Genomic DNA, 19006 nt, shown 5'->3' with positions numbered 1-19006 from the left:
GGCAGAAAGGATGCGGACCCGCGCGCCACTGCGCATGCGCTCTACGAGGCACGCAGGAAGCCGGGCGGGCAAAACTGACACGGAAACCTGCCAGGCGTCCAAGGACGGGCGCTCCGGGCTGGGACGAAGCCACCGGGGTCCCCGTAACTAAGGCCACCTGGCTACCCATTTACTTGGTGGCTCTCAAGGATGCCAACCTGAGCATCTATGCACTCCTTCCGTCAACCCCATGCGCCGTCGTCCCTCCACGCCCTCCCTCCTTCCTCATGCCTTTTCCAAATTCGAGCCAGGCATTGGCACCCAGATTAGGAACTGGGCTCTGCTCCGCCCCTTGACTCAGCATCCCAGCCCGTTTACGGGTGTGAAGTGAGCGGGCGGGGCGAGTGGTGGATGCGGGCAAACTTGTCGCGCCCGCGCGTGCCGCTTCTTAGCCCCGCGGCGACGGCTGGGGTGACTGTTCTCGGCGCGCGTGCGCAGGACATGCCGGCGCGGCCCACAGCGCGCGTGCGCGGGAGCGGCTCCGGGCGCGCATTCCAGGACCCTCGGAAGGAGGCTAGACGCCGGCGAGCCGCGGAGGCGCAGGGCGCGCGATTTTTGAGGAACCGCGCGAGGACGCTTGAGGCGCGCGCGCGCAGAGCGGCTCGGGGCGCACGGGGCTTCACGGAGCGCGCGTGCGCGAGAGCGTCCCGGGGCGCGTGCGCGAGGAGGCCGGGGGCGGCGCGTGCGCAGCACGGCTCGGGGCGCGCGGGGAGGCCCGGAGCGCGCGTGCGCGCCCCTCTTCCCCACCCCCAACCCCCCACTCGGCCGAGACGGCGGCACAATGGCGGCGCCCTTGCCCCCGCTGCGTCCCGTCACCCACCTGCTTTTTGACCTGGACGGCCTCCTTCTGGGTGGGTAGCCTGCGGCCGCCTCCGCGAGGGCTGTCCGGGGAGGGCGCGGGCGGGAGGCACAGGCTCTCAGGGGAGGGGGCCGCGGCGGGACGGTGTGCGGGGCCCCCGGGTTGGCGGGCGGCGGGGGTGCAGGGCCCACGTCAGGCCGGCCGCGCTCGTGGCTGAGGCGTCGACGGCGCCCGGGGCACTTACTTCCGGCGGCCGCGCGGCGCGTGGGGACGGAGTGCGTGGGGGGCGGTGCGTGAGGGCGCGGTGCTCGGGGACCACCGCGCGGGCGGGAGGTTGGCGTCGGGCCTCGGGGGCCGCGGGCGCTGCGCGCGCAGCCGGGCCTCCATTTCCCCGTCTGCACCCCGGCCTCCAGGATCCCTGCCGGCTTGCTCCGAGGTGCACGCACCTTGCTCGTAGCATCCTACAGGGCAGGGTCCTCCACCCGCCGATTTGGGGGCCTCTGCCGACGTCTGGAGGCGTTTGGGGTGGCCTAGCTGGAGGGTGGGAGTTTACTGGCGTCCAGAGGGTAGCGGCTGGGATGCGGCGGAACCTCTCGCAGTGCACAGGACCGCTCCACGCCACCGCGACTGCTCCAGACCCAAGTATCTGTAGCGCGGAGGCGGCGGAGGAGCCGTGCTCAGCGGTCTGGCTGGTCCGAGTGACTCCCAGCAGGGACATCACCGGGGAGCAGCAGTTTTGCAGTGCAGAGCCCGGGTCCCCACCCCACAGCTGCCCAATCAGAATCTACATTTTCACCCAAGTGCCGGAGAGTTTGAGGTGCACACCCGTGCTGTGGCTTTGAGCGGTTAACAATCCTGTGTGCGCCGAACAGCCCCGTAGTCGATGGTGATAGGCATGAACTTACCCACCGAGGCGAATTCAAGTAGCATTCGTAGAAAACGCTGCATTTATAACTAACTCAACAGAGAACTGCTGTGAGCTCTACCCTACAGCTTGGGCGTATGTTTCATGACAGTACGCGGTGTTACGGGGTTAGGAAACGCGTTCTGACCTCATTGTCTCCGGAGGGCTTCATAGGACTTGAAAAATGTCTGCATGCTTTACGGAGGCTACTAACCTGGTGGAGGTGTGCATACATCAGTGCTGCCTCTCATAAAATCCTGCAAGGTGGGAGGAGATGTTTGCACTGACTAATTAAAAACAAAATCGGCACCACTCAGAGAGGGAAAGTTACTTGCCCAAGGTCACACAGCTAATAAGGAACAGAGATGAGAAATGACTCCAGATCGATCTGATTCTAAATATAAGTGATATCGTGCGCATTTTACAGAGGGAGTGTGACCTTACCCCCATGATCATTTGGCTCACTGGTTCAGTAGTAATGGCACTGATTTTTTAAAGGTACACAAAAAACAGTCTTCTTTTTATGGACCCAGAGATATAAACGAATGAATTCCTAAGGGGGAAAATAAATTCCCATAGAGGTAACTAATTGGGTAGAACAGTGTATGCAGCTACTAAATCTGAAATGACTCAATTTCAAAAAGCATCTGGGATTCGTAAGCAGTGTTTGTAGACGTGAGTTTTCCTGCTCAGGTGGTCAAGTTAAATTGTCAGATAAATTCCTTATCCTGTAATGAAAAGTCCAGAGAACATGTTTTGCGAGTCTTATGAATTTTTTTTTTTTTTTTTTTTTTTTTTTTTTTTTTTTGCGGTATGCGGGCCTCCCACTGTTGTGGCCTCTCCCGTTGCGGAGCACAGGCTCCAGACGCGCAGGCTCAGCGGCCATGGCTCACGGGCCCAGCCGCTCCGCGGCATATGGGATCCTCCCAGACCGGGGCACGAACCCGTATCCCCTGCATCGGCAGGCGGACTCTCAACCACTGCGCCACCAGGGAGGCCCCGAGTCTTATGAATTTTAATACAGACTGAGGTGTCCCATTCAAATTCAATTTGTTAGACTTCTCAATGAGCTCGATGCTTCATCCCCACTCAAGGTGCACACATACCTGTTCCCCGGAGCCATGAATGTGACTTATGTGGTGGTGCCTGCAGGGGTAGTTATCAACCAGGGTCTCCTCTTGGCTAGTTCAGGCAAGTTTAAAGTTTATCAAGCATTGGTCTGGCACTGTTACCCAATCCTCTGAACTGGTCAGAGAAACGAGAATTAGTGGCCTTTGGGAAGATAAGAGCTGGCTCTTCTTTCCCGCTTCGTTCTCTGCCCTTTACCTCATTTCGCCCTGACTCTTTGAGGCGGTAAGGCTTTGCAGAACTTTATCAGAAAGGCACCTTTGCTTATTCTTTTTTTTTTTTTTTTAACAAAATGTCTGGTATAAAACACCACTTTCCAGAATGTGCTCCTTTACCTCATTTAATCTACTTGATTATACCTGTTCTAATTCTGAAGCACCTGACTTCAGTTGTCTGTTGTTTGCATAACAATGTATCCTCAGTTTATTGTGAGGTGTTTTTAGGTGGGCCTGCTTTTCAGAATTGTGAATCCATTTCCCTAGGAAGTTCTGTTTGTTAATGTAGCCCCAACCCCTGTATTCTCAGGGAAGTGCAATTGAAAATAAAGAGTTGCGTGGGGAAGCTTGTTTAACCAGAGGAGAATGAGGAAGTTAGTGGAGATATTTGCAGAAATGTTGACCAGAAACCCAGGGTTACTTTCTAGTGCTTTTGAAATGTTTGATGCTGTTTTCCTTTCAATTTTTGGAATCTGTTTTTGTTGACAGAGGTAACAATTAGCTGTGAGCTAGGTAGTAATTTTGACCCTCAAACGCCATTTAGAGACAGAGACCAAGGGGACTGAGATTATTTATGAACAAGGATAAGATTTTTTATTTTTTATTTAATTTTTTACTGTACGCGGGCCTCTCACTGTTGTGGCCTCTCCCGTTGCGGAGCACAGGCTCCGGACGCGCAGGCTCAGCGGCCATGGCTCACGGGCCCAGCCGCTCCGCGGCATGCGGGATCTTCCCGGACCGGGGCACGAACCCATGTCCCCTGCATCGGCAGGCGGTCTCTCAGCCACTGCACCACCAGGGAAGCCCGGACCATTCTCTTTAAGAGACAAGAAAGTTGGTGGTCCAGAGTCCTGCTATCTGATAGCAGTAGCACCACGTAAGATTTTGTTACAGCAATATTAAAGAAGCAAAAAGACACAGAGGAAATGAACTTGAATGGTACTATTTTTCCTATCCCGACACATCCAAAATATTGTTACTCAACACATGATTAGTAAAAAAAAAATAGTTGAGATAGTTTACGTTCCTTTTTGCTACCTAGCCTTTGAAATTTGTGTGTATCTAACACTCACAGGGCATCTCAGCTCAAACTAGCCAGATTTCATGGGTTCACTTGCCACGTTTGGCCAGTGCCCACCGTATGGGACAAGCCAGGTACAGAGCCTTAGGAAGCAACTCACTGATGCCTGCTGTTGATAACGGGGCCAGATGGAGGGTGGATGTTAAGAATATTCAGAATTAGGAATGCTGATATATGTAAAATGTGGTATACATAAAATATGCTTTCTAGGAGTCTGTTACAGTCATTAAATCCTTAAAGAATCAGCCAGGAAAAATAAAAAGCTTATTTTCAAATGTTTTAAAAAATAAGCAGAAAAATAATACGATAGATCTGTGAGGGGAAATACGACTCTTTGCAGTGTCGATTATAATTGACCACGTCTCCATAAACACACAGAGATGGCAGGATTTTAATGGGTGACACCTGGCTTCTACTTCACCTTCACGTAGAGGAATAGATCCCGTGTCCTGTACCTGTTTGTACTCCTTTAGCTTCCTGCCTGCCAAATATTAATCAAAGCACTTGAGACCGTGTGGAAGTGCCTGTTTCTCCGTCCGGGGCCCAGGGTACAGCGTGAACTCTGGGTGGAGGTGGGACCTTGGTGGTGCTCCTGGGGCTCAGGGATCCATTGTTGACCGAAGCAGCTCGCAGCCCTGCCCAGTCTGCTTGGAATCCGCTGTCACCCGTCGTCCTCTGGCTCACCTCACCTACGCTGGTTTCTGTAGGCGCTGGGACCTCCACAAAGCTGATGACAAACACAGGATCTCCCTGTACAGCTGTAGCACACGCTCTAGATGAATTTTCGGAAGAGCTTTCGTACATTGTATTTGACCCTGTGTAACACGTACGAGGTTTAGAAGTGGACATGATGAGCTTTTCGGCGTCCATGGGTTCCTATCCTGTAACGTGACTCAGTCCAGACATGCCCAGAGAGTCTCAGGAAGGTAGAGCAGAATAAACGCTCGTTCGGGATGGCCGGTGTGAGGTTACTGTCTGCCCTTGGGGCTCTCAGAGACACCCTCACCCCGTCCCTGGCTTGTTGTGTGCCTTGGGGTCTCGTCACGGATGTCAGGGCACCTGTGCTACGGCACGTTCCCCTTCTCTCTGCCCTGCTCCCAACCCCCGGAACTAAGGGCACACGCTCGCGTTTGATGTCACCTTACCAGGCGACATTTAGGTCCCTTCTACATTTGCACAGGAGGTGGCGGAAATTCGGAGGCCAGTCTGAGGCCTTGTGGCCGAGCAGAGCCCACGCAGAAGGGGGCCCTGACTTGTACTTCCTCAGTTTGGAGTAAGACGCTGGTAGGGGCAGGCGAAGGTACCCATGGACTCTGTTGAATGTCAGGAAATTCATCAGGAATAAGAAAGCACTCGAGGGGGCACCGAGGTGGGTAAACTCAGGTCCCGTTGGCCGTGCTTCCTAATAGACCTGAGCCGCGTCAGCCTTTCCCGTGTTCCCGCGGTTAGTGGTTCTTACGCATCACAGCTGCTCCCATTTCTAGATTAACAGGAAGGTGAGATCAAAATTGCAAAATTCTGCAGGTCAACGGGAGTTTGGTCCAACTGGTAACACGACTAAAACCTTCAGCAGGTTTCTGTGAGTGCAGGTGTGGAGTGCCCGCTCCCTGCTTCCTCCTAGCTTCCTCGTCCTCCTCGTCGTGTGCTTTTATTTAGAATCTTAGCTGTGCAAACTTTTTTTTTTCCCCTCTCTCGAACCTATTTTTCCTTTCTTCTCCTTGGAAAGCTGTGTGGGGGGGATTCTTTGGTCACTTCTGTCTTTCTGATTATTCTCTGCTTTCTCTGATTCTGTTCCTTTATTTTTTCTTTCATTTTTAAAGCTACTATAATTTATCCATTACACTGTGTCCTATTTCAGGGGTAGATGGAGATTTAATGCAATGTAGAAGAGCAAGGGAGATGATGCCCCCAAGAAACGTCCACCAAAAGCACTCATTACACAGGTGCCCAGGTGACTTTTCACAGCTTTGTTTGAGATGTTTGAAAAGTGATGGATACCTAGCCTCTAGCTGGAAGGTGCAGTAGCGTTATAGCAGAATGGCTTACAGTAGAAGATAAAGCTCTCACTGTCAGCTATATGTGAATACCGGTGACTCATAATTCCGGCATTTCATATATTAAAAGCTTCATTTAACTGTGTTAAAGTGGGGGGGCAATGCTGGTCTGTGGTTTAAAGTTGCCTTTGGAGTCTCTAAGGAGAATGTTCTTGAAAACATAATAATTGTGACACACATGCATTTCTGCTCCAGAAATGTCTTCCCCCTTTGGCTTTGCCGAGGTGGACGGCCATCCTAGCACCTCTCAACGTGCGTTCTGAGTGTCTGGCAGGTACGTGCCCACCTGCCTTCAAGGTGCGGCTCCCACACATCCTTCGCTCTGCTGCCTGCGGTCAGTAGCTTAGTGTCTGCGCAGAGAGGGGCGCACACCTGGGGTGAGGACGGTCTGCCCCACGTCCTGGCTCCCGGCACTGGGCTGGCCAGTTGATGTCCCTTGACTCGCCTCTCTAGGCCTAGAGATCAGGGCCGGATCCAGAGGCAAAGCAGAGTCTGCTCGGCTCCCAGTCTGCCCACTGTCCAGTCTGTACGCGAAATGAGAGCATAGGGTCATAGTTTGCGCACCTGGGCTTATCGGGGGCCTTGGAGACGCATTCCAAAGTAAGCAGCAGGCTTCCGTCTCTCCGCTGCCATCATCGTGTGCTTGGCGAGAACTGGGCACCGTTGTGCTCTCTGGACCAGCATGTCCACCCGGTAGAACTGCCTGCCGTGGAGGGAATGTTCTGTATCTGAGCTGCCCTGGACGGGAGCCACAGCGGGCACCCAGGCACATGAAATGCTGCCAGGGCAGCTGACGAATTGAACTCTTCGTTTTTTAGTTTTACTTCATTGAAGTAGCCACTTGTGAGTACCGTGGTGGACGACGCAGCTCTAGAGGAGTGAGTTCACTCATTCCTTATCTGTTCGGAATATACTATGCCGGGGGCTGCAGGGGGTTCACAGCAAGTCTCTTCTTTGTAGTGGTCTTGGGGTCCGGCTGGGACACAGCACACGCGTGAATCTCTGAGTAACTGCTGGCGGTCAGCGCGGCAAGGGCAGGAGAAGGGGCGGGGTAGTCACTTGCACTGGAATCACTGGGAGGTTGTGCTCTCGAGGGCAGATGGGAGGACAGTGGGTATTCCAGACCGGGAGGACAGATGGCTGGGCAGTAAACACGCTTTCTGAAGCAGAGAAGCGCTTGTTTTGATCACGCAGAGAGTCGTAGTTAAAAAAAAAAAAAAGAGAAAGACTTGTTATTAACGATTGTGTTGAAGTGTGGGGGTGAGGATGATCTCTGCCTGGTGGATATTACTCTGGTGTTTTCCACACTGGGTTCCAGATGGTAGTCAAGTCCCTTTAGCCTGTTTTGAACGAGAAAACCTCACCCCATCCCCTAGCTGCATGGCCTGTGTTTTCGCCGTGAGAGGGGCTCTTGGAAGAGCGCGGGCTGGTTCTCTCAGAGGATGTTCCGCTTTCCAGATTGGCCTGCTGGTTTCCTCCTGCTGCCACCTCGCTTGTTCTCCAGCCCTCGTATTCCCTCTGATCCAGACCTCGTGCCCGTGCCTCACTTGGCCTCCCTCAGCCGTTTCTGCCAAGAACATACTGCACCAACTCACGGCCTTTTGGGGTAGATGTTCCATGTGGTCAGTGCCCTCCTTCTAGTAAAGTCTTGTCGTATCAAGACAGCTCTTGTCTTCCGTGGTAGTGCATGGGATGTTTCAGTGAGAAGCCAGGAGCCTGAGGGACCCGGTATCGGCGGTGACATAATGCCTGTGCGTCCCGAAGGCCTGAACCATGAGGCAGAAAGCCGGGCAGGGGTGCTTGCGGGGAAGTGGAGGGCCGCCTGGCCACTGCTCACCCTCAGGAAGCCAGGGTGGCTCTGTGAGATGGACCCCCTTGCATCCCTGCAGCTCTGCCTGACTTGGACCACGTGCCCTGATCTCTGCCAGCGGTGTTAGGGGACGGGGTCCAAGGGCATCCCCACCCTTGCCGTCAGACTCATGAGAAAGCATACGTTCATCAAAGCAGATACGGTTGCCTGCGCCGCGTCCACTTTTGCCACGTAAACCTTTCCAGCAGAGCCGTATATTTGTCAGTGTGGTTCTGTGTTCCCCACCAATTTATATGTTTTCCCCATGCCATCGGAGCAGCATTCATGGCTGCTTAAAAGCAGTTAAGTTCTGGATTTCTAAATATCATACCCAAGGAAAGGAACCAAGACTCTGGGGAGAAGAGGCCAGTTCCAGACTGGTGCCTGTGAAACCCAAGATGAGCGTGGGCACCTTTCCAGAGCCAGGACAGGGGGTCCCACTGGCGAAAGGCAGGGTGAGTGGAAATCAAAGGAATAATGACTGTGATGGATTTTAAGACTCTTAAGTTTTTAAAAAAGAAATCTGTGAGTCACGATCCTTAAAAGAGAGGGGAGACACGGGCAGCAGGAGAATGCCAGTTAATATGGAAAGAATAGTCGAATTCGTCAGGTCGCCGTCTTGCAGGCCTCACTGTCCATGCTTCAGACAGGCGGCACTGGTGGAAACCAGGACCGTTGGGTTCACAGGGGGCGAGGGTGTTCAGACAGTGCCAGAGTCCCACCCCGACAGGGTGCTGACACACAGCACAGGTGGACACGCAGCTTCGTGATGGACAGTTCTGGGGGCCACCGCTTAAACGACGCATCCCACTCAGCCGTGTCAGCGGGGGAGCCTCTGGCTGCCCTGTGCTGCCACAGCAGTGTACCTGAGTCCAGTCGAACTTCTAGGTGTCCTTTCTAGTTTGGAGGGACGGAGGAACAGACCGGCCAGATCCAGAATGCAGGGCATTCTGCAAGGTCGCTGGGTGGACTGTTGAAAGTGTCCGATGTCATGGGAAATGACTGGGGTGGGGTGCTCTAGTTTACAGGAGGCTAAAGAGACCTGAGTACCAAATGCAGCGGATCTTAGATTGGGGTGGGTGGAGATCTTATAAAAGACATTTTTGGGGCAGTTGGAGAATGCGGTGTGTAGTGGCTAATTAGATGATGTCATTCAGTCGTTGCTGATTGGCCGGTTCTGGTGCTAGTCATGGCTGTGTAGAAGAGTGTCTTTATTTGATGGAGAAGCATGCAGAGGTATAAAGGAATAAATGGCAGAGTATCTGCAAATTTTTAGGTTTATTGCTTACAGATGTAGGTTATATGGGTCTTTTCTGTGCTTCTTTCGACTTTTCTATGTATTTGAAAAAAGAAAAAAAAAAAAAGGAATGGGAGGATTAAGCCTGAAGCATGAACCCCTGAAAAACAAAACCAAACTATGAAGTAGTCATCAGTCGATTCTATTTAAAGAGACAAGAATATAAAACGTACATCTTTACAAGATTCACGTGAACAGTGTAAAATAAACAGTTCCAGAGCCTTCGGCTCCCTGGAGAATTTAGGTGGCAGTGCATTCCCTGGTGTCGTGTGACAGCAGAAAACAGTTGGAAAAGAAGAGACCCCTTCACTTTTCTCATCCTCTCTATCCACTTCCTTGTCTTTTTCTCACAGTGCGTTTGGACCTGGGCCCCAGGATTTGTAAAGACATTCCTGTACCCAATTTTCTTTTGGTGGAATCTTAAAATGGCAGCTGATATTTAGTCAGGAGATCACACTCAAAAAAAAAAAAAAAAAGAAAAGCTTCCTAAATGACTTACCAAAGTAGCCACCCACACCGATCCCTGCATCTCACGCGGTGTGCTGATTAGACCTGGTGACCGCCACGTCCCTCTGGAGCCCGTCAGCTGAGCCCCGGGCCCCCGTGACTGATTCTCCTGCAGCTCTCAGCAGATGTCTGCAGCTGCGGGCCGGGGCTGCTCTCATCCCTTACTCCTTGTCAGCTGCCAGGGTCCAGGGAAACCTGAGGTTGGAGCTTGAGCTGGAGTGAAGTAATGAGATGGGTGTTACAGGGATGCCCGCATGTTGTCCACGTTCCCTGGGCTGGTGCAGTCCCTGGCGTGAGGGCCCTGGGGGCTACCTGTTCGTACCTAGACGGGGTTCTCTTTCCCTTGTTCATCTCAATCTCAGTGGCTTGGAAACCTTTCTGCTCTTGCTTTTAAAAAAGGAAAGTCACTTGGTTACTGAAGAAATGTTTTGTGCCAGCAAGGTGTTATTCGTATTTCTGTTCTGGCCACACATAGTCATAATTTCAGTCGGTCCCCTAGTACGTTCCTGTTTTCTCTCTGCATCCCTTATTTCCCTAATTTATCTTACCACAAAGCATTACCTTTGGTTGCATTGACAACATTTATTTTTTTTGTGTGATGACTACATGTAATCAAGGCAGACTTCAAACCAGCTGAGTTACTGCCTTGTGCCTCCATATATTTTGACCTTGGTGCCGCCATCTTGATGACCACACATCAGCTTTTAAAGTGGTAGGTTCAAGTGGCTTTGCAGAGTGGAATTCTAGTCGAATTTGAGATGTGCTTGGACAACCCGGTGAGCTGGCTGGAGAGCCCAGTGAAAATCAGGCCCGATCCCTCCTACTTGGTCATTTCATCATGTATCTCTGTGGGCAGCACTGGTGTTGTGTCAGAACTCCCGGACGCCTCTGTTGCCGGGCAGCCCTCACTGGTACAGGTGCCAGTGGGAGTCCTTCCTTAAAGGCCAGGTAGCTGATGCTGAGTGCTTTAGTTTTATCTCAGACGGGCGATGAGCAGACTGCCCACAACCCCCTTGGCTGACTGAAAACGTTAGGTGCTGCTTGGATGAAGCCTGGTTCACCGCGCCCCGGGGTACTTGCTCTGCCTGCTGACTTGGTGAAATTCCCCATCCCCCGGTGTTCTCCCCAGGGTCCTGCCCGCTCCCACCTTCAGCACATCACAGATGGCGTGGGATGTCTTCTGGGACTTCAGCGTCTCATTAAGATATAAAAACAATCAGATCCAAGATCATGTGCTAGCTGACCCAAGGCCCTTACGGCACTGTTTAACGTGACTTTGCAAAAGAGATTTAATCATCCAGATACATGATGCAGCTCTTCTTAATACCATTAATATTTATTATTGGATCAAGTAAAGGAACATTCTCACTTAGTGAGCAGATGGCCCTTCTGTGAACTTAATATCTTTATGTAATCACGCCTGTAATACTGAATAATAAGGGCAGTGTATCTGTCTTGACATTTACAATATTGTTTCTGCTCGTTGGGCTGGGAGTACAGTCAGGGTCCTGAATTTGAGGGTGTGCTTTAACACTGGCCTCTTCGTCGGTGCCCTAGTTTGGGGTGAGTTTGCAGGACGCTGCAGGCATCCTTCCCATCACTGGTGCCGCCCCCCGGGCTCGGCCCTGGCCCACCCTTCCTCCCGGGAGGAAAGGCTTCCTTCTCTTCTGGGTGTAAGCAGCTCCTCCTCCTTCTTCTTCTTCTTCTGATGCTTCTGTACCTCAGCATAAAGTGTGCTACACCTGTCATTTCAACAAAACCTCTCGGGCTTCCTTGGGGGCGCCGTGGTTAAGAATCTGCCTGCCAGTGCAGGGGACTCAGGATCGAGCCCTGGTCCGGGAAGATCCCACATGCCGCGGAGCCACTAAGCCCGTGCGCCACATCTACTGAGCCTGTGCTCTAGAGCCCGCGAGCCACAACTACTGAGCCACACGCCTAAAGCCCGTGCTCCGCAACGAGAGAAGCCACCACAATGAGAAGCCCACTCACTGCAGCGAAGAATAGCCCCTGCTCACCGCAACTAGAGAAAGCCCGCGCGCAGCAACAAAGACGCAATGCAGCCATAAATTAAAAAAAAATAAAACCTCTGCTCCCTCATTGCCGTGTCCTGCGCACAAACTGCCTTCCGCCTGCGTCCCGTGGACGTCATTTGCACGAAGGGAGCAGTGACTTCCGTGATGCCAGAGCACTCGGCATCTTTTCTTATGTTTCCAGAACTTTCTGCGTCATGGGCCACTGCCCCGCTCCGTCCTGGGGGATCTGTCTCCGTGGCTTCACTTCTCCTTGTCTGTCTGTCCTCCTCTCCGCCTCTGTGTGGGGCCCTGGACTGGGCTGTGGACCCCGTCTCTCGGAGATCTCTTGTGGACGCACGGCCTCAGTGACCGCTCTTGCTCTCGGGCCTCCGTCCACACTTCCCGGTGCCCGCGGGCTCTTGCACCCAGAGGTCGCACCCAAGCCCCGGGTTTCAAGCTGAGCCCAGAGCTCTCGGCCACATCTGCCGTCTTGCGTGCCCCGTGAGCCGCCCGCATTGGAGACTGGCAGGGACCTTCCTGTCTTCCGGTCCTCCCGCCCCGCTCCCCTCCCAGCATGCCAGTACTGATTCCTCAATATTCAGAGCCACGTTTGTGTCCTTGAGCTGCCGCCGCCTTTCTCCAGGCCCTCCGTCTCCATGCTCCGTGGTAACGGTGAATATTTACCACGAGCCTTCACCGCGAGCCCCGCGCCGCCGGGCTCACCTTGCCCGCCTCGGCTGTGTCCCTGGCAGCAGGCCGACGGCACCCCGCACTGGCCATCTCGGCTTTGCCCATTTTGCAGGTAGGGAAGCGAGGCTTCCTGAGGTCAAGCGACTTAACCTCAGAGGCAGTGCCTGACAGGTGTTGCCCCCTGCCTCCTCTCGCAGCTCGAGAGAAAGAGGCAGTGATTCACCAGACTCAGGCGTGCTCACGGGCAGTTCCGTCAGTTCCAGAAACGTCAGTGGCAGCGGTTGAATTTTGGTGCTCGTGTTGGCGAGATTACAAGCCGTGTTCCATGCCCGTTGTATGTGTGTGAAGAAGGCTTTGCAGAGAGGATACAGCTCCCCAGGAGTTTATCCCCAGAATGGTCCTACGTTCCCTTGTCGGAGGAATCTGGGTGTAAGCTGGTCCCTAAATACTTCCCAAGAGAAAAGGCCTTCGTGCCCATAAAAATAACCCTCGACTCTACCTGTCGCGCATCGGATGCCCCCTCCCATGTAGTTATGTGTGTGTGTGGACGCTCGTCTGTGTGGTCATAACACAAACAATGTAAATCATCTCTGGGTCTGCCAGGTGCAGCCCGACGAACGCGTTCCTTTCTGGAAGTTCGAGCCGTATCTCGGCACTCATCTTGTTTAACCAGTCTGAGAGCAGCCTCATGAAAGCATTTCGAGTTGGCTTCTGGGTGGTTTGGGCCAGCCGCCCAAGGAGTTAACGTGGCTTAACGCTGCCAGCCTGTAGCCAGCTCCGTCCGCCTGGCTGTTGAGCGTTTATCTGGGGATAAAGCTTTACGTTCAACGGGGATTTCGGAAAAGCGTTACAGGACGGATCCACCCAGGCCGTCAAGGAGAGAGAGGTGTTCAAGGCCCTGCTTTACTTCCTGAGTCCCACAGGCTTTCGTAGCAGGCCCACCAGACGCCGGGTACCGAGACCGGTGGAGGGCAGGGATACAAGGCCACGCAGGGGTGCCGTGGAGGCGGGCTGCAGGGGGCAGACATTTTCTGTCCTGCTGCCTCGACACGATCTGCTGAGCTGACCCAGTTCGCTGGGAGCCGGGCAGAGGAAGCGGGCTGAGGTTCAGGGTGCCTCCCGGGAGACTGGGTCCGTCCCCAGCCTGGGGCAGGGCTGTCGGAGTCGGCTGGGTGGGGCAGCAGGAGGGGCCGCGAGGATCCCAGGCCAGCAGGGCGCTGCGTGTAAGTCTGAGAGAGCAGGGCCTGGGGAAGAGGCTCCTGGCCCGGTGACAGGTGGCAGCAGAGGTCTCAGGAAGGGGACGGGGCGTGGTGAGCCTTGTGCCAGACGCAGGAGCGTAGGCCTCACCTCCTAGCCATTGCCCAGCCTCGCAGGCAGGGGATGCCGTACAAAGGCACTGTTGGTGGCGTGGATGGCTGCGGCTTACAGGCTGGGAGCTGGCTGGGGTTGTGTGGCCGTTGTCCCGGATGGGAAAATGATCCGACACGTACATACTCCTGCTACTCCGGCAGGGATCGCCGTGGGCCCTGCTCTTTCACCTGACAGCTGCCTGAGCTTTGTCCTCGTCATTACTGATTGGCATGGACACTAGCGTGTAAAAGAAGGGCCTAAAATAACGTAGGCGTCTGGTACTCGGATCATCAGAACGTGTTTCCCCAGATACAGATCTCATAGATGGAAGCTAGATACCCAGACCCATGTTCACAAAACCCATCCCGCACCTATAGAGCTGTCTTGTTTCCCAGCGTGCCCACCCACCTCCTCCTGATTATGGGAATCTCCAGTCTGGGAGCGCCAGGAGCATCATTCTGCCCCGGGCCCCGCCTCTCCGCCTGCGGTGCCCTGGGGTTCCAGCCCTTTCGCACCCTCCGCTCTTCTTGCGTCACCGACACACACAGGGGCCGCGTATCACGGGTGCTTAATAGTACTGATGCGGCTGCTTGTGTGCTGAGTTGGCTCCTGTACACCGGGTTTTTAAAAAAGCCTAGCTGTCCCTTAAACACTTAATTTCTGCTTATTCTGTTGACAAATCTGGTAGACGTTAGTCATCACTGTTAAGAGGCCATGACAGTGTTTGACTCTGTTTACACATTTTTTAATCAACTGAAACACCTTTGTGCTTGTTAAGCTCCATTTATAAAGCTGGTATGTTTTATTTCCTTGTTCCATACTTCCCTCGTCTGAATTAACACGCAGAACCTTTCTGAATAGCCAGAGATCATTTTAAGCCTAGTAAATGAAGTTTATGATGAACGCAAAGTTCACTTGACTGTTCCAAGAGAGTTGCAATAATGTAGTCTTAAGTTGTTAGTGAAAATGAGTAATTCCAGTGTGTATTTCAAAGTTTATTTACAGCATTGTTGCCCCAGTCGGCCAAATTCCATTAAAGGGTACAAGTAGTAAAGTAATAGATAACACACAAACACGGCTTCAGTACCCTGCCTTCCCTTAAACATCTCTGTGAATGTTCTGGGGATCGAGAGCTGCCTGTCCATTAGAGAAAGCCTTTTCCCGCCCAGCTGATTAGATTTTGCGTTTCTTGGCATATGTAAATGTCTTTCCACCTAAATCCAATAATCTTTGAACCTGACAAGAATTTTTCATTCTTTCAGTATACTTCCCAGGTCCATGCAAGTCCCAGAGAGGGCCATGAAAATAATACGTGACTGCCTGATGGATTTCTTTCGTGTACTTTGTCTGACTTGGAGTAACACCGTGTACAGCCATATACCCACACGAGTCAGGAAATGAATAGGGGCCAGCCTTAATTCTGTATCCGAGGAGCCTCTGCGTGTTCCCGGAGAGGCAGCCTCTCTCACCTGCTGTCACTTCCCAGGTCCTCGGAGCTCTGGACTAAAAGCCAGTTCTGTTTGAGAACAGGATGGGCACTGTCACTGCTCAGCTCTCAGAGCCCCTGCAGTTAGAAGGCTTGGTCAGTTGAGCTCTCCCTGTGGTGACCGAGCTCTGCCTTCTTTGCTCAGGAAAGCTCCCACGTCACCAAAGGTACACTCTGCGTGGGAGGGGAAAGCACGCCTTACTGCTTTTTCGTCTTTGCAGAAATCCTGGGTAGCGTTAAATGACATCTGAGCTACGTGAACCAATGTATACCTTGTAAACAGATGTTCTTTAAAAGAAATTTTGACCTTTATTTCTGGGTTACATTCTTAGTAACCTAGAAAAAACAAGACATAAAAGGGTACTTTTAATGGGTTGCCCTTGCCTCTGATAGGAAGACACACTAAGTAGATGAAGATCTGTAACTCAGTGTTGTGGGCTAAACTGCGTCCCACCAAAACGCATATTTTGAAGCCCTGAACCCCAGGACCTCAGAATGGGGCTGTATTTGGAGTCAAGGTCTTTAAAGAGGTAATGAGGTAAAATAAGGTCATTAGGGTGGGTCCTAATCCAGTATGGGTGGTGTCCTTACAAAAAGAGGAGATTAGGACACACACACACACACACACACACACACACACACACACGACAGGCCCAGGAGGAACCAGCCCTGCTGACACCTGGATCTCAGACTTCCAGCCTGCAGGACAGTGAGAAAGTAAATTTCTGTTGTTTAAGCCCCCCACTGTGTGGTGCTTTGTTATTGCACCCAGAGCAAACTAATCCACCCAGAAGCGTAGGAGTTTTGATACTGTGAAGAGATCAAGCGATGTGGACCAATATTTTACAGATTTCACGGGCAGACTGGCCCGGGAGGTAAAGCGTGGATACCCAGGGCTGTACCAGCAGGATTATAGCATAAGTTTCTCCAGTCTTCACCCCTGTCATCTCTTTACAGTTGAGTTGTCTGACATTCCTCCACCCCACCCACACCAAAAAATAAGTGAATGGGAACATACATAACAGCTAAAGAATTATGCTGGTGACACAATGGCTTGTGTGTCTTTGAAGGAGGAGGAATGTGTGCTTCTTTATCTCTTATTTCAGTGCATTTCCTAGATTCCTTAATGATTTGCACTGTGCTGAATTAAAACTTTTTGGCACGGCCTTCATACTAGTGCACGCACCACTGGTGATACATTCAGTATTGGATTCCGTCGTACCCACAGGAAGGATAGAAATACAGGAGAAGCAGGAGCAGCCGCTGAAGGAAGGTCTTGAAAAAAGGAATGGAAGCTGTTGATTTGAGTGGGGAAGGAAATCTTTACAACTGCACGTCTCTGGGTTTAAGGTGAAGTGTTAGAAATGATGCCTGAACTAGTAGGGGTTTGATGGATATACCCACCCAACACATGGGATTCTAAGGCAACACCTGAAAGAACTCATGTCCACTGTCAGTCTTTACTGCATTTTTCCTTTTCCAAATCCACTTTCCTGGCAATCTCCATGTTCTTTCTCATCAATCTTAGATCTCTAGGATGAAATCAGATGGAAACTTCTTCTGCATTCTTGGAGGACACGTTCTGGTTTGCATTTATTCAAAAGGCATGAGAACGTAGGGATTTAACATTAATCCATAAAGCCTGAGGCATGGGGAAACTAACTCTCAAGAGGGTTTAGCTCTCTAGAAGATGGGAAAGGCACATCCACCTAGAACCCTATGACTGTATGTTTATTTATCTTTTAAAATTTGAAAAGAATTTAAGTTATTCACTAAGTGGAAGTCATATGTCAGTACGACATGGATTAGAAAAGCCCAGTGGTTAATAAGATTTACGTGTGTGTGATTACGATGTAGCGGTCACAAAGGCTGAGGCCATGGTGGTCTTACTAACTGGGGGTGACCTCCACACACAGTGGAAGCTGTCACACACGGTAGTTCTACAAACTCTCTGCAGCTGTCCTCGGCCTTCCGTGGTTAAGGCTCCTGTGAATGAGACGTTAAGAAAGGTCTCTTCTTTTGCTTGGTCTGTTTGAGAGTCATTGTACACAAACCCAATGAGAAAAAAAGAAAAACAGATGGCGGGTAAGTTTCGTGTTGTGTTAGTTTTGTATTACTGCCTTACGTGACCACAAACCGAGTGGCTTAAGACAACACAAGTGTACTGTGAGGTCAGAAACCCCACCTCAGTCTCAGGAGCTAATCCCATCAAGGACTGGTTCCTTCAGGAGGCTTCAGGGCAGAATCTGTTACTTTGCCTTTTCCAGCTGCTAGAGGCGGCCTGCGTTCCTCGGCTCAGGGTCCACTTCCTCATGTTCAGACCCACCAATGCTTCACCTCTCTGACCATTCGTTTTTAACACAGGCATTTACAGCCGTCAGCTTCCCTCCAAGCACTGCTTTTGTTGTATCCCATACTGTTTGGCGTGTTGTGTTTGCATTTTCCTTCATCCCAACGTATCTCATAATTCCCTTGTAATTTTTCCTTTTCGCCACCGACTATTTAGGTGTGTGTGGTTTAACTTCCACATATTTGGGAATTTCCCAAATTTCCTTCTGTTACTGATTTCTCCTTTTACTCTATCAATGATCAGGGGGATACTTGGTATGATTCTGATCCTTAGTGAATTTATTGAGACTTGTTTTATGGCGTAGCTTATCATCTTTCCTGGAGAATTCTCCTTGTGAACTTGAGAAGAATGAATATTTTGTCATGGTTGGGTGGAGTGTTCCCTACTATCATAAGCTCCAGTCAGTTTACGGTATTTACATAGTTAAGTGATTTAAATCAGGTCTTATATTCCTTGTTAATTTTCAGTCTAATTGTTCTGTCCATTATTAAAAGTGTGGCATCAAAGTCTCCAACTACTATTGTTGAATCATCCCTTTCTCCCCTCAGTTTTGTCAGTTTTTCTTTTATGTGTTTGGGGCTCTGTTGTTAGGTTCACATATGTTTATAGTTGTTGCATCTTCTTGATGGAATGACCCCTTTATCCTTATAAAATGTTTCTATTAATTTTTTTGTTTGTTTCTAGTAGAAATGTTTGCCTTAAGTCTCCTTTGTCTCATGCGGTCAGTCTGGATCTCTTTTGGTTACCGTGTGCATTGGATATCTTTTCCATCCTACTTTCAACCTTTTTGCACCTTTCAATGTAAAGTGTGTCTTGTAGACAGCATATAGTTGGATCATGTGGTTTTTCTTTTTCTAATACCTTCTGCCAATCTTTACCTTTTAATTTACTTTTAACCTTTTACATATAGTGCCATTATTGATAAGAGAGGACTTATGTATGGCGTTGTGTTATTTGTGTTCTCTATGTCTTTTTTTGGTCAGATGCCATCAATCTGTATTTATTAGTTGTCATTCTACTTAAGGAAGACTTTCCTCTGTCCGCATTTATTTTTTTATTGAAATGTCAATATTAGTTTACTTACAGTATTATGTTAGTTTCAGGCATACAACACCATGATTTGATAATTTTATAGATTACACTCTGTGTAAAGTTATAAAATATTAACAGTATTCCCTGTACTGTACTTTACATCCTCGTAACTTATTTATTTTATAACTAGTAGTTGGTACCTCTCAATCCCCT

General features: G+C 50.9%; 1 protein-coding gene across 2 annotated transcripts in view; it reads left to right on the top strand.

Annotated features, from left to right (window-relative positions):
* Positions 1 to 805: 805 nt before the first annotated feature.
* The window catches only part of PUDP (pseudouridine 5'-phosphatase), a gene marked incomplete at its 5' end in the record, with an annotated part of 69209 nt that continues 51008 nt past the window's right edge, over positions 806 to 19006 (top strand). The window contains one exon of one of the 2 annotated variants that reach the window (XM_079728341.1): positions 806 to 890. In XM_079728341.1, the coding sequence (XP_079584467.1) occupies positions 821 to 890 (70 nt within the window). The remainder of the gene's footprint in view (positions 891 to 19006) is intronic. The other variant, XM_079728340.1, reaches the window with a different exon arrangement.

Source organism: Hyperoodon ampullatus, assembly GCF_949752795.1.
Source record: "Hyperoodon ampullatus genome assembly, chromosome: X".
Taxonomy (NCBI): Eukaryota; Metazoa; Chordata; class Mammalia; order Artiodactyla; family Ziphiidae; genus Hyperoodon; species Hyperoodon ampullatus.
The sequence above is the reverse complement of the archived record's forward strand: the minus strand, read 5'-3'. Positions and strand labels throughout refer to the sequence as shown.